This window comes from Thamnophis sirtalis, unplaced genomic scaffold (genome assembly GCF_051295495.1).
Source record: "Thamnophis sirtalis isolate CommonGarterSnake01/CBP01778 unplaced genomic scaffold, rThaSir2_p1.2 scaffold_3, whole genome shotgun sequence".
NCBI lineage: Eukaryota > Metazoa > Chordata > Lepidosauria > Squamata > Natricidae > Thamnophis > Thamnophis sirtalis.
Window position 1 is genome coordinate 22122463 of NW_028261383.1, and position 15297 is coordinate 22137759.

At 46.4% G+C, this 15297-nt stretch overlaps 1 protein-coding gene and 1 long non-coding RNA gene across 4 annotated transcripts in view; one reads left to right on the plus strand and one right to left on the minus strand.

The window, feature by feature from the left end:
• Window positions 1-15297, plus strand: part of LOC148047536 (uncharacterized) — a 28550-nt gene that overhangs the window by 10184 nt on the left and 3069 nt on the right. Inside the window, exon 4 of one of the 3 annotated variants that reach the window (XR_015696141.1) lies at window positions 10727-13187. The exons of 1 other annotated variant lie outside the window; for it this stretch is intronic. This is a non-coding gene — a long non-coding RNA (uncharacterized LOC148047536). Of the gene's footprint in view, window positions 1-4200; window positions 4397-10726; window positions 13188-15297 lie in introns of those variants that run through there. One more of the 3 variants, XR_015696140.1, reaches the window with a different exon arrangement.
• On the minus strand, window positions 5901-9851 carry LOC148047538 (uncharacterized). The gene has a single exon (XM_087711541.1). The coding sequence runs from the start codon at window positions 9762-9764 to the stop codon at window positions 8565-8567; it is 1200 nt and encodes a 399-aa protein (XP_087567667.1). The 5' UTR covers window positions 9765-9851; the 3' UTR covers window positions 5901-8564.

A 15297-nucleotide genomic window follows, 5' to 3' on the forward strand; every position in this document is an offset into this window, starting at 1 on the left:
GCCTCGTATCACTCCAGGCTCTGCGCGCAGCTCCAGCTCACCACCAGCGCGTAGTCGGAGGCCAGCTGCCGCTTCTCGGAGCGCCCGGCCCGGAGGACGCGTGGGGCAGACAGCAGCGCGGCTGGCCGCTGCTTGCGCGCTTCCTGCAGCCCTTCGTGCTCGGCCAGGAGCTGCTCCAGCAGCGCCTCCAGAGCGGCGCAGTCGGCCCACAGCCCCTCCAGCTGCTGCCGCCGCCGGGCCAGCTCGGGCTCCAGGCGGCGGAGACGCAGCTCTCCAAGTTGCGCGCTCAGCCTCTCCAAGCTCTCCAACTCGTGGCGCAGCGCGTCCCGCTCCAGCTCGCCTTGAGGTGATCTCAAAAAATAAGGTAGGTTGGATATGACTGGGATAAGATTTCCAGATGTTGACTTGGCTCAAGTCACCGGTTCCTTTTTCTTGCTGAATGAAAACTCCTGCATCATGGTTGTATGTAGGATGTATTTAGAAAAATTCAAGATGGGAACCATCTTGGTTTTTATGTGATACAAATAAAAGAATAAATAGGCTTTTAATTTCATAGTCATGGCTATTACCTTGACATTTTCGATGTCACTCTGACACCCCTGTCCCAGATAATTTGGTGAATGGACAGAGAGGCTACCAGCTAGTAGTAGGCTGGCTTGAATGCACTTACTAAGAAAGGATTCACAGTGAATTCAATGAATAACATTTTTGGGTGATCATCAATCTGATGGGAGCTATATATCTATTGCAGCATTTACCTGCAAATTTAAAGGAAGTCCAGAAAGCGATTGCAATCTATTTGGCATATATTTACAAATACATATTGAAAATAATGCAACATCTAACATTTTCTGATCATGGTGCTGTCATTGGTGTACTATCCTGGTAATTAAAAATGGTGTCTGTAGAAGAATAAAAATGTGGTTGTGTGTTAACAAAAGAATAGAAACTATAAGCATATAATCTTCCATTCAAATAGTTAGAAATTAACTAGAAATAGTTAGTCCAGTTTACAAGCAACAGCCTGACGGTAGATCAGTTTACTGAAATATGGATTACTTAAAGGGGTACTCCGGGCTGGGAGTTTTTTTACACCCCCCCACCCCCACCCTGCGCGCGCTCAGCGGGCCACGGTAAAATTATCACAGGCTGACTGGTCCGCGGCGATAAAAAGGTTGGGGACCACTGTTCTAGACAGTGGGTTTCTAACATCCTACATTTATTCAGCTACTGGTGATCTGTCTCTTGTACATTTTGCATCTCTATGACCAATCTGTCCTCCTCAACTTCCGTCCTTCCTGGTGATAAATTTAATTTTTTCAATTTCAATCGTACATCAGTCCAGCCACTCTGTGACTCTGATGATGTGATCTGCATTTTTTGAATAAATTATGGATGAGATAAATGCTTTGGAGATAGTATTCTTGGACTTCAGCAAAACATTTGGCAAAGTACATCACAATTTCTTGGTAGGTAGGGTAGAACAATGTGGGATACACAGTACCACCATCAGTTGGATTTGCAGTTGGTTGACCAACCATACTCGGTGTATAATCCACAATGGAACTGCATCTACACTGAGGAAAACATGCAGTTGGGTACTTCAAGGATTGGTCTTGGGCTCAGCACTTTTCAACATCTTCATAAATGATTTAGATGAAGGGATAAAAGGGGAACTGATCAAATTTGCAGACTACATCAAACTTGGGGGAAGAGCCAACACTTTTGAAGGTAGGCTCAAGATCCCAAAAGGATCTTGACAGACGAGATTGGCCTAACAAAATGCAATTCAGTGGGTGAGAAAAGTAAGATCCTGCCCTTAGGCAACAAAAACCAAAGGCACAAGTATAAAAACCATAGTACCTGGCTTAAAGGTAGTAAGTATGAGAGGGATTTAGGATTTCTGGTGGACAAGTATATGCCACAGTGGTGGGATTAAAAATTTTTTACTACCAGTTCTGTGGGTGTGGTTTGGTGGGCCTGGCATAGCTTGGTGGGCATGGCAGAAGGATACTGCAGAATCTCCATTCCCTTGCACTCCAGGGGAAGGATACTGCAAAATCACCATTCCCTTGCACTCCAGGGGAAGGATACTGCAAAATCACCATTCTCTTGTACTCCAGGGGAAGGATACTGCAAAATCTCCATTCCCTTTCACTCCAGGGGAAGGATACTGCAAAATCACCATTCCCTTGCACTCTAGAGGAAGGATACTGCAAAATCTCCATTCCCTTGTACTCCAGGGGAAGGATACTGCAAAATCCCCATTCCCTCCCGATCAGCTGGGACTCAGGAGGCAGAGAATAGATAGGGGTGGGACCAGACAGAGGTGGTATTTACCGGTTCTCCAAACTACTCAAAATTTCTGCTACCGGTTCTCCAGAACTGGTCAGAACCTGCTGAATACCACCTCCAATTACCTCCACTAGACTGATTAGATCCCAGAGATTAGGCCTCCTCTGAATTCCATCCGCCGGCCAGTGTCGACTGGCGACTACCCGGAGGAGAGCCTTCTCTGTGGCTGCTCCGACCCTCTGGAACGAACTCCCCGTGGAGATTCGAACCCGCACCACCCTCCAGGCCTTCCGCAAAGCCCTTAAAACCTGACTGTTCCGACAGGCCTGGGGCTAAAGAGCTGTTGCCCCCGTCTCGAATGGTATGACTGTTGTGTGTTTTAAATTATGCATTGTTATGTTTCGTTTTTTAATTTTTTGTCTGTATCCCCCTTCCCTGGTTTGAGTTGTGAGCTGCCCTGAGTCCCCTTCGGGGGAAAAGAGCGGCATATAAATATAATAAACAAACAAACAAACAAACCTCTGATATGCCAGTAGTGTGCTGTATCTGCCAGAGGAGCAAAAGAGATGGGACCACTTAACCCCATGCTGGTGATCACACTTAGAATATTGCACCTGGTTCGGGTAACCATGCAAGAAAATGTGTTGAGATCCTGGAAAGTATACACCCCAAAAAAGCTAAAAAGATGATAAAAGCTCTGGAAGCTAAAATTATATGATGATGGATTAAAGGAGCCAGATATGTATAGACTATCGAAGAGAAGGCATGTGGGGATGATAGCTGTCTTCCAGTACTTGGAACGACTGTCACGAAGAGGGGATTGACTTAATTTCTGGGACAGTAGTCCCCAACTTTTGCAGCTTAGTGGCCTGGCTGAACGGGGGAGAGGGGAATTGGGCCACCTGGCTGGCACTCATATTTGCACTCGCAGCGCCACTCATGCGAGTGGCAAGCTGGCGTGCAATGCATGTGCTTGCCTCTCCCGCAGCCCAATTTTGAATATGTCATGGCCCAGTAATGGGAGGCGGCCTGAGAATTGGGGAGCCCTGCTTTAGGGCACCAAAGGGCAGGAAAAGAACTAATGGATGGGTATTCATTAAGGTGAGCTCCAATCAAGAACACAAGAGATATTTTCTGATAGTAAGAGCAATTAATCAATGGAATAGCTTCCCTTCTGGGCTTGTGGGTGCTCTGTCACTAGAGGTTGACCAGCCTTGAGCAGAGGGTTGGGTTAGAAGACTCCAATGTCCCTTCCAACTCTATGATTCTGTGAATTTAGAGGCAACTTAGAAAATAGGTACAGGTAGTCTTCAACTCACGATGGTTCATTTAATGACTGTTACAATGGCTCTGAAAAAAAGTGACACAATTTTTTCGGACTTACCACAATTGGAGCATCCCCATTGTCACCTAATCAAAATTCAGACATTTGGCAACTGACTCATAAATAAGGTGGTTGCAATGTCATATCATATCATACCACCTTTTGCAACCTTCCCACAAGCAAAATCAATGGGAAAGCCAGACACCTTTAACAGCTGATCGTTGAGCTGGGGAGTTCTCCCAATCATGAACTTATTGGAAACTAAATGAGAAGCTAATAAGGCCCAGCCCATCCAACCCCTAAGTTGGTCACTGGTGTGTCAAGCGACATTCAAGGAGCTCAAACGCCTTCTTATTATGGAACCAGTCCTCAAACATCCTGACCCAGATGAGCTCTATGTAATACAAGTGTCAGGCCTGCAGCCATCATTTCTTTTGGATCTTTGGCCTGCCACATTTTCTATTATTCTACTATGCATTTTCTATTGTGGGAAAATAGGAAGGGGGAATGTAGGAGTGAGATGCAATGTAGCCATATCAAAATTCTTTCTAGAAAGCCAAGGTCATCCTTTGTCTTTGCAGCTCTGCACCTGACTGGAACTGGATGGGTGGAACTGCCAGCATGGCAGTGGAAGATTGGCCCATGTGATGGACTTGTGGGTGTGGGGGCAAGATCTTGAACTTTCAACTGGGTGGGGAAAACCGGGAAGCTTTCAGATTCGGGTTTTCCCAGATGTGCCAACATGGCTCTCTTAATAAACTGGAACTTTGAGCAATACTTTGCCTTGGACTCTGATTTACTTTTGGATGCTATTTGGAACCCTGACAACAAGGGGATGACAGTGACCAGGTTGAGGGGGTGGGAGTGTTGCTTCAGAAGAACATGAAGTGAAAATTACAGCCATGTTCTTGCACCTTCCGCAAACTCTCTGAGACTGAGAGACAATGGGTTATCTGAGAGAAGGAAGCCTATGCTCTGGTATGTGGATTTCACCCAGCGTTTCACTGTAGTTGTTAAAGCCCTTAGCCCAGCAGGAGCATCTTTGAGATTTCCCATCAAAAGACTAGTAGCGAGGGATGCAGGGGACAAATGAGCGATAAATCTGTATGCATGCTGTGTGGGAGTTCACAAGGGGAGAACGACACCTGAAGAAAGGAGATCATCGTGACACTGGTTCATGCCAGACATCTTCAAGGCTGAGGCCCTGAGTGTGGTAAGTTACTGGCTCAAACACCTCAACATTCCCAAAACATCCTGGCAGCATCTCATTGGTTGAGTTTGGACTGGTCATGGGAAGAGGGATGGGAATGAAGGAAATACTTGATGCATGGGAAACTCAGATTGTGTCTGACTTTACTGCATCCACCATCTCTTTTGTAAATGTAACTTCACAGATTTTTAGATTTAGATTTTTAGATTTTATTAACATTTGTAGGCCGCCCTTTCCCCTGAGGGGACTCAGGGCGGCTCACATAAAATCAGGGAGGGGAAATACAACAAAGACATAGACACATATTATAAAAATGATAAGCAACATACATTCATCATTCGGGAGGGGCAACTATCCTTGTCCCCAGGCCTGACGGGCTAGCCAGTTCTTCAAGGCTGTGCGGAAGGCCTGGACGGTGGTGAGGGTACGAATCTCCACAGGGAGTTCGTTCCAAAGGGTCGGGGCTACTACCGAGAAGGCCCTCCTCCTTGTAGTTGCCAGCCGGCATTGGCTGGCCGATGGAATACGGAGGAGGCCCAATCGGTGAGATCTAATTGGTCGCAGGGAGGTAATTGGCAGGAGGCGGTCTCTCAAGTATCCGGATCCACTACCATGCAGGGCTTTATGGGTGACTAATAGCACCTTGAAGCGCATCTGGAGATCGACAGGTAGCCAGCGCAGCTCGCGGAGGATAGGTGTTATGTGGGTGAACCGAGGAGCACCCACAATCGCTCGCGCGGCCGCATTCTGTACTAGCTGAAGTCGCCGGATGCTCTTCAAGGGCAGCCCCATGTAGAGCACATTGCAGTATTCCAGCCTAGAGGACACAAGGGCCCGAGTGACTGTTGTGAGTGCCTCCCGATTCAGGTAGGGTCGCAACTGGCGCACCAGGCGAACCTGGGCGAATGCCCCCCTAGTCACAGCCGTCAGATGGTGGTCAAACGATAGCTGTGGATCTAGGAGGACTCCCAAGTTGCGAACCCTCTCTGAGGGGTATAAAATTTGACCCCCCAGCCTGAGTGATGGAATATTGGTCGAATCTTTGGGAGGGAAACACAACAGCCACTCGGTCTTTTCTGGGTTGAGCACAAGCTTGTTAACCCTCATCCAGTCCATAGAAATGGAGTCAAGGGTTTTTCTTTCCTTAGTGATCTGACTGGGGCAGTGTGACATTAGGTGGAATCTACAATCGCGGTCAATCCACAGAGGACATCACCTCTACCGTGGGGACGGTGCACCAGAGGTGGTATTCAGCAGGTTCTGACCAGTTCTGGAGAACCGGTAGCGGAAACTTTGTCTCCCGAGTCCCAGTTGATCGGGAGGAAATGGGGATTTTGCAGTAACCTTCCCCTGCCACACTCACCAAGCCATGCCATGTCATGCCACTAAGCCACACCCACAGAAACGGTAGTAAATAATTTGTACCCCACCACTGCCGTGCACAAGATGTCAATGGAGGACTTTGCTTGGGAGGCAGCCAAAGTGAGATGTATCACCATGGCCCTGGAAGGGATCACAGCAGATTGGATGGTCACTCTTCATGATGATATGCCCCCCACCCCCCAGCTGAGGGATTACAACCAGTTTATGATAGCGCTCTGCACGTGATTCAAAGACCCTCTAGCTGAACGCAAGGTTAGGACTAGGAAGATGACCATAAATCACTAGCAGAATACATGCAGGAGTTTCATGAGTTGGCCTGCCACATGCAAGGCTGACCCCCAGAGGTCCTGATGGGGTGCTACAAAGATGGGCTCAACGAAGACATCAATCAGAGCTGCATCTCCCGGGGAGCCCTCAAGACGTTCAGCGCTGGTATGTGTTGGTAGCCGAGGTGGAAATCAATCTGGCTAGAGACCAGCACTGTGGACGCCGGTAGTTGGAGCAAGACTTCCCCCTCTGCCCTTAAAGAGGCCCCAAGAGCTGCCAAAGGCAGGCCAGCAATCAAACCGAGGTCCATGGCATGCTTCAAGTGTGGAAAGGAGGATCACCAAGCCAAGCCAAGCTCCAAGCTGACAACTGCTGGGGGCAGGAAGCCCAAGAAGCAGCCAGTCAAGCACTGCGAAACAGCGCTGAAAGGGGTAGAGATTGTTGAGTTTTCCCTTCCTGGCCAGGAGCTGTGAACTCTGGCCACCCGGGAGGAGAGCAAGACCGACTCCGATGACGACCCCTGGTAAGTCAGCATGTGGCCCCCATGACCATGCCAGGGGAGCTGTGGGTACCCTCGTCTGCTGCCCAGGGAAGATGCTAAATTTTGTGGACTTGGTGTGCACGAGATGCGAGATCAGCCCTGAGGTGGTGGAAAAACTGGGACTGGGACTGAGAACACTGAAGGTGCCCATAGCATTTTGCTAACTGGATGCGTCGGTAGCTGGGGGAGACCCAGGTCTCTTTGTAACCGAACCAGTGGAGATGTGGATGGGGGAATCACCAAACTGAGTTTGTTTGTAGCCCCCAGAATGCAGCAACCCCTTTTCTTTGGATTACCCTGGCTCCAAAAATGGAACCCTCGGGTGAATTGGAGGAAGGGGCTTTTACAAATCCATTCCATACAGGCGAGAAGAACTGGGGGCCAAAACTCCACCCAGAGCCAAGGTTACGAGGGAGCTAGGGCCTGTGGCGAGCAAGCGCCTAGATGGTGAGGAGGAAATTCCAAAACACTGGAGGCATTCAGTGAGAGGGGCTCGGATGTGCTCCCAACCCATCGCCCCACACTGCAACATAGAAATCCTCCCGGGGTGAAAGTCCCTAAGGTTTAGGTTTTGTTTTATTTATATGCCGCCCTATTCCCAGCGGGACTCAGGGTGGCTCACAAACCCAAGAGGGGAAGGGAAACACTACAAATACAAGCATTTAAAATAACCAACAGACAAACAATCAAGAGGGGAAGGGAACTCATCAACCCCAGGCCTGCCGACACAGCCAGGTTTTAACGGCTTTTCGGAAGGCCTGGAGAGAGGTGAGGGTCCGAATCTCGGCGGGGAGTTCGTTCCAAAGGGCCGGCGCTGCCACAGAGAAGGCCCTCCCCCGGGTAGTAGCCAGATGGCATTGGCTGATAGACGGAACCCGGAGGAGGCCAACCCTGTGTGATCTAATAGGTCTTTGGGAGGTAATTGGCAGCAGGCGGTCTCTCAAGTACCCAGGTCCAATACCATGAAGGGCTTTATAAGTGACGACTAGCACCTTGAAGCGTATCCGGAGACCAATCGGTAACCAGTGCAGCTCACGGAGGATAGGTGTAACTTGGGTGTACCGAGGTGTACCCACAATCGCTTGCGCAGCTGCATTCTGGACGAGCTGAAGTCTCCGAATGCTCTTCAAGGGCTGCCCCATGTAGAGCGCAAAGATCTACTCGATCTACTAAGCCAAAGATCTACTCGATGACCCTGTGAGACCTGGAGGAGCTGCCAGCCTTTATTGACAAAAATCTAAAGCGGTGCTTCATCCAACCAGCTAGGCCATGAGTGGCTGCCCCTGTGTTGTTTCGTGAGAAAAAGGATCCATGAGGAAATATGGCAGACATAATCTGGAGGACAACAAGGTAGAAAATGGAAACTCCACATGATGGAGTTTCACAATAAATATATATCCAGAAACAGTTACTTCACCTTTATCAAATAAGAGATTCCAATTTTTCCCCTCTCCAACTACAGGTCTAAACTTGTACAGAGTCTATTTCTCATCTACACTCTTAACACAAGTTCAGAAATGAAATTCAAACCTTCTCGAAACGCATCAACTTTTCTCTCCTGTGTGGGTCCTCTGGTGATTTGTGAGCTGCAATTTTGTAATGAAACTTTCCCCACAATCAGAACATTCCAATGGTTTCTTGCTTGTGTGAGTCCTCTGGTGCCTCTCCATGTTGGACCTCTGACAGAATTTTTTGCCACAAACAGGACATTCAAAGGGTTTCTCTCCTGTGTGAGTCCTCTGGTGTCTCACCAGTTTGGAATTGTCAACAAAACGTTTTCCACAAACCGGACACTCATATGGTTTCTCTCTTGTGTGAGTCTTCCTGTGATTTATCAGTTGGAAATTGTGACTGAAACTGTTCCCACATACAGGACATTCAAAGAGTTTCTCTCTTGTGTGAGTTCTCAGATGTCTCACTAGGTCGGAATTCTGACTGAAACCTTTCTCACAAACAGGACATTCAAAGGGTTTCTCTCCTGTGTGAGTCCTCTGGTGTTTCACTAGGGCGGAATTGTGATTAAAACCTTTCCCACAAACAGGACATTCAAAGGGTTTCTCTCCTGTGTGAGTCCTCTGGTGTACCACTAGGTCGGAAGTCTGACTGAAACCTTTCCCACAGTCTGGACACTGATATGGTTTCTCTCCTGTGTGAGTCCTCTGGTGTGTCACCAGGTTGGAATTCTGACTAAAACCTTTCCCACAAACAGGACATTCAAAGGGTTTCTCTCCTGTGTGAGTTCTCTGGTGTTTCACTAGGTAGGGATTCTGACTGAAACCTTTCCCGCAAACAGGACATTCAAAGGGTTTCTCTCCTGTGTGAGTTCTCAGGTGTCTCACTAGGTCAGAATTCTGACTGAAACCTTTCCCACAAATAGGACATTCAAAGGGTTTCTCTCCTGTGTGAGTCCTCTGGTGTATCACTACGTCGGAATTGTGACTGAAACCTTTCCCACAGTCTGGACACTGATATGGTTTCTCTCCTGTGTGAGTCCTCTGGTGTGTCACCAGGTTGGAATTCTGACTAAAACCTTTCCCACAAACAGTACATTCAAAGGGTTTCTCTCCTGTGTGACTCCTCTGGTGTATCACTAGGTCGGAAGTCTGACTGAAACCTTTCCCACAGTCTGGACACTGATAAGCTTTCTCTCCTGTGTGAGTCCTCTGGTGTTTCACCAGGTTGGAAGGCTTGCTGAAACATTTCCTGCAATCTGAACACTCATATGATTTCTTTTTTGTGTGCATCCTCTAGTATATCACCAGGCTGGAGTTCAGACCAAAATTTTCCCCACAATCAGCGCATTCAAAGGGTTTCTCCCTGGTGTGAGTTCTCTAATGCAGTGGTCCCCAACCTTTTTATCGCCGCGGACCAGTCAGCCTTTGATAATTTTACCGTGGCCCGCTAAGCGCGCGCAGGGGTGTGGGGCGTTGTTCGCGACGACACATTGATTGTTTATATATCAGATTGTTTTGATTAAACTTCCCTGGAGCCTTTACGCACGGCCCAGGAGCTTTTGCGCACGGCCCAGGAGCCTTTGCGCTGCAGCGATCATGTCCCCCGGCCGCTGCAGCGATCATGTCCCCCGGCCGCTGCAGCGATCATGGCCCCCGGTCGCTGCGCGGCCCGGTGCCAGGTACTCCACGGCCCGGCACCGGTCCGCGGACCGGGGGTTGGGGACCACTGCTCTAATGTATCACCAAGTTGTCATGCTTAGTATCTGTAGGGCTTCTCTTCTATTTGGGTCCTTCGATGAACCACAAGGGAGCTGTTCTGGCTTACTTCAAACAGTTACTAAATGAACTGTGATAAGTCGAGGACTATCTGTAATGTATCCTTGTGTTCTGCATACTCTACTTTTTCCAGTTTCAAATCTCTTCTTGATCACTTGCTGGGGAAGGAGAAGAATGTTGGGATTTTCTGAAGGAAATGGAAAATATTTTGATTTCTGGCTTGATTTGCTTTCTTTTTTAACATTGCTTGTTATTCTCAGTTGTCCGGAGTTTTCCTGTAAGATTCAAAGAAAAGAGTAACTTTCATTGGCTATAAATTATTTGCAAAATATGTGAAAAAAGAAAAGCATGTACATTAAAGGCAAAAAGAAAACATGCCACAATGCTAAAAGAACATGTTACATTAATTAGGAGTTTCCATCCATTGTTTCTTTTGGTACTTTCGAAAATAGTTTGACTTTTCTTTGTCTTTGTAGGAGCCCCTCAAATATTGGAACACTGCTGTCATGTCTCCGCTAGTCCTTCTCATTAGACTAAGGTAAAGGTTCCCCTTGTACATATGTGCTAGTCGTTCCTGACTTTAGGGGGCAGTGCTCATCTCCGTTTCAAAGTTGAAGAACCAGCGATGTCCGAAGACCTCTCCATGGTCATGTGGCCGGAGGTGCATGGAACACTGTCACCTTCCCACCAAAGGTGGTTCCTATTTTTCTACCTGCATTTTTACATGCTTTCAAACTGCTAGGTTGGCAGCAGCTGGGACAAGTAACAGGACCTCACCTCATTACATGGTACTAGGGATTCGAACCATCAAACTGCCGACCTTCTAATCGACAAGCTCAGCGTCTTAGCCACTGAGTCACTGCGTCCCTTCTCATTAGACTAGTCATATCCAATTCGTGTAACCATTCTTTGTATGTTTTAGCCTCCAGCACCCTAATTACCAAAGATACATTTTCTGTTTCAGACTTCACCCATACTTGTGATACTTGATTTAAACAATGGCAGATGGAGATCTCTAAGTTTATATTGCAAGAATGAAATATAAATTATTGCAAGACGCTAAGGAAAGAGGCGGCTTGGGTTTATCAGATTTGTACTGATGAAATTGTACTTTGATCCTTGGCAAAAAGAGTGGGTGACTCTTCAAATTAAGGTTACATGAGCTAGAGGGCCATGAATTAAGATTTTGATGGCATGACTATTTATGGTATGATATGGTTAGAGAATGATATAAAAGTAATGAATTTTGGAAATATAAAGAATTTTTTTTATAATTTATGGTGGGATGTCACAAAGCAAAGAAATGTTGGAGTAAGATGCACATCTTAATAGAAGAAGTTGGAAATCAATGCTTTTTCTTTTCCCCTTAACCCTACACTTTTCTCGCTCCCCCTTTTCTTCCCTTCTACCATTATTTTCATTTTTCTTTGCACTTCTGTATTTTATATTTTGATCAATTAATACCTGATTGGTGGTTGGATCCACCTCCCAGAATACCACCAATCAGCTGTTCCAGGATGTGGGGTTTGCTGCGCCCATTGGTGCCGCTGCCACCCATCGCTGCTGCCTCTTTTTGCCGCTTCTGCACGCCCAATTTTCGGGATCCATGCATCCCATTTTTGGCTTCTATGAGCCCATTTTTGGCCTCCAAACATCCCGTTTTTGGCCTGTTCCAGGCTGCCACCACCTATCCCCACTGCCTGAAATGGCAGCACTGATGGGCGCCAGCAATCCCCGCAGCCTGGATCAGCTGATTGTAGGTATTCTGGAAGGCAGATCCAACCACCAGTTGCTTGTGCTAAATCAGGCTGTGCTGAAGCTGAGCAGATTGTTTGCTGTTTGCTGCAAGGAGACAAATTGCTGGAAGGCAGAGGCAGTTTTTTTTTTCTTGTTTTCCTCCCCAAAACCTAGGTATGTCTTATAGTCAGGAGCATCTTATAGTCTGAAAAATATGGTACTTCTTAGTAAGCTAGAAAAAAGTGGGATAGACGGCATCTCCACCAGATGATCATAACTGGCTAACAAACCATACTCAATGAGTAGTTCTTACTGGGTCGATGTCTACATGGAGGGAAGTAAGCAGTGGGGTACCACAAGGTTCCATCTTAGGCCCAGTACTCTTCAATATCTCCATAAACAACTTAATAGGGGAATAGAAGGGGAACTTTGCAGATGATACTAAGCTGGCAGGAATAGCCACCACCATAGAAGAGAGGCTCAAAATCCACCTGGATCTTGACAGATTTGAACACTGAGCCCTATTTAACAAAATGAAATTCAATGTAGAGAAAAATGAACTCCTACCAATGTTCCCTCTAATTTTTTTTCAGTGTGAGCGGAAAAGTATAGTGTTTGAGCGGCACAGTTTCATGCCTGAGCACCTAAGAGAGCCACAGTTTGAACTGCTGTCACGTCTGCTGGACATTTGCGCAACATACCAAGCATCAAGCGCCGATTGCTAGCGAGGTTTCAGCCTGATGAATGCCAGGCATGAAAAGTGCCACTCAAAGACTATACTTTTCCGCTCACCCTGAAAAAAAAAAGGCTCTCTGCTCAGCTTTTAGATTGTTAGACTGGCTAGAGAGAGACATGGCACCAACAGGGTCCTGGCCTGGGTCCTGGCATTTTGCAGGCAACCTGTCCTCTCACATTCCTTTGGAATGCAACCCATCACATGTGAATTAGATTTTGCCAATTATCCTATTAAAAAATAACGCTATTATTCTAAAATATGACTAACTCGATATTAAAAACTGTAAATATGTAATGCTGATAAATAATAGCAGTAATTGTTATTTAGTATGATTAAAATCAGTATTGATATATCAATATAATATCTATCGAAATTGACAATATACACTAAAATAACAATACAAATATATAATGTGGAATATAAATGTAATAAATATAATATATAAATGCAACATAAATGTAATAAAATAATTTATCATGAAACTCTCCCCCTTTAAGGTAGTAAGATCAATTAAATAGTCTAGCAAGTTTGGACAATATGCTATATGTTATGTTACTTAAGAATATATATACCTCAGAATCAGATACAACATCCACATCATTTCCAACTGAGTCAATAAAATCATATGCCATGCCAAAACTATTTTAAATAAAGATATGAAATTAATCAAGTATTGCATTTATTTTTCAAAATGAATGTACAATTTTTTTATTATTTAAGTTTTGTACCCTATATTTTCTAACTAACGTTAACTTTAAAAAGACGTTACATCAGACTACAATACAAGTAATTAAATGAAGACTAAAATAAGTGTTTTGGCATATTGAGTTTTTTATATTTCTTTCTTATATTTCTTCCTTAGTTGAGAACTTGCTCTTCAGCTTACTTACGCATTAACTGTTTGTTGCTTTTATGGTTTATTCATTCACTGCTCCATCTTCAGTTTTTTTCACAGGGGGCAGGGCTTCCTTCCTCCCTCCCTTCCTTCCTTCCTTCCTTCCCTCCCTCCCTCCCTCCCTCCCTCCCTCCACTCCTTTGGCCACCAATTTTGATCCAATTCTCTCTCTCTCTCTCTCTCTCACACACACACACACACACACACGTTCTTTGTGGGGGGGGGTTAATTACTCCGCCTCACTGCGCAAAGTCGGCTCAGCATGTGTTCGGCCCCCACTTACGCCGAATCAAATCCGCGGCCGGCGGGACCAGGGGGTTGCATTTCAAAGCCGCCAGTCCTCTTGCTTCTTCTCTTTCACCAGCAAAGCTCCCGCTGGCGCCTCCGCCCATGGCAGTGGTGCCTGTCCCTCCACGCGGAGCCCCTGAGCTGGCTCCCGCGTTATCCCTCCCCCTTCCTCCTCTGCCGTGCTTTTGAGACCGCGGGAGCTAGTAGGAAAGCGGCGGAGGTGGAGGCGACGGCAGGGGTAACCCAGAGCCCAGAAAAATGTCTTTCTTTTTTTAAGTTTATAATTTAAATTAATTTTCTGAATATTTTTTTTAAGCCACTTTATGAGAGGCAAGTTGATGGGCTGCTCTATTTCTAACTCACCTCTAAATTCATGGAAACCTAGCATTATAGTCTTGGAAGGGACCCCGGAGGTCTTCTAGTCCAACCTGCTGCTCAGGGCGGGAGCTTTACACCACCCACTTAAATGGTTGTCCAGCCTATTCTTGAAAACCTCCAGTGATGGAGCACCCACAATCCCTGGAGGAAAGCTATTGCATTGATCCATTGCTCTTACTGACAGACAATTTCTCTTTACTTGAGATTGGGCCTCATTTTAACAAGCTTTCACCCATTATTTCTTTTCCTGCCATCCGGTGCCCTTGAGAATAAGTCAATCCACTCTTCTTTGTGTCAGATGCACAAGTACTAGAAGCTCATGTATCTCGTAATGACCCTTTATCACCTTTGTTGCTCTTCTCTGCACACTTTCCAGGGTCTCAACCACTTTTTTGTATCATTGTGACCAGAACTGGACACAGTATTCTGAGTGTGGTATCATCATCACCATCTAAAGCAATTCTCTCTCTTCCTGTTGTCTTGACATTATTCCTCTTTTGATGCAGCCTAGGACTGCATTGGCTTTTATTGGCAGCTGCAGCACAAAACTGACACAAGTGGTATTTGTCCACTTATCATGCACCCCGGGGATACATGGCTTGCCCTTTTGGAGATCTCCCAGACACAGCCAGCATTTTTGGTGCACCGACAACTCCGTAACACAGTCTACAAAGTGTTAAGGTAGCAAAATAGAACAGTTTGTCCAACTACCACACAACAGTGAACCAGAAACAGCCACCATATTGACATGGAGGGAGCCATGGCAAAATGGCAGCTGCTTCCACACGTCTATTGCATGGCCTTGGGATGAATGCTGAGCACAGTCAAAGTAATGGCTGCTTAGTTGACATAGTCACACAGGCAAGATATGCATATCCAGCCCTTTTCCCCACATGAGGTTCAGAGATCTTCAAGGGAGGGAGTCAGGCCTAGGTATTGCAGGCTTCTGGTAAAGTGAGGGCCCTCTGGGGGAGAGAAAGGACTATAGAGACCATGTGGAGACTCTATGGTGG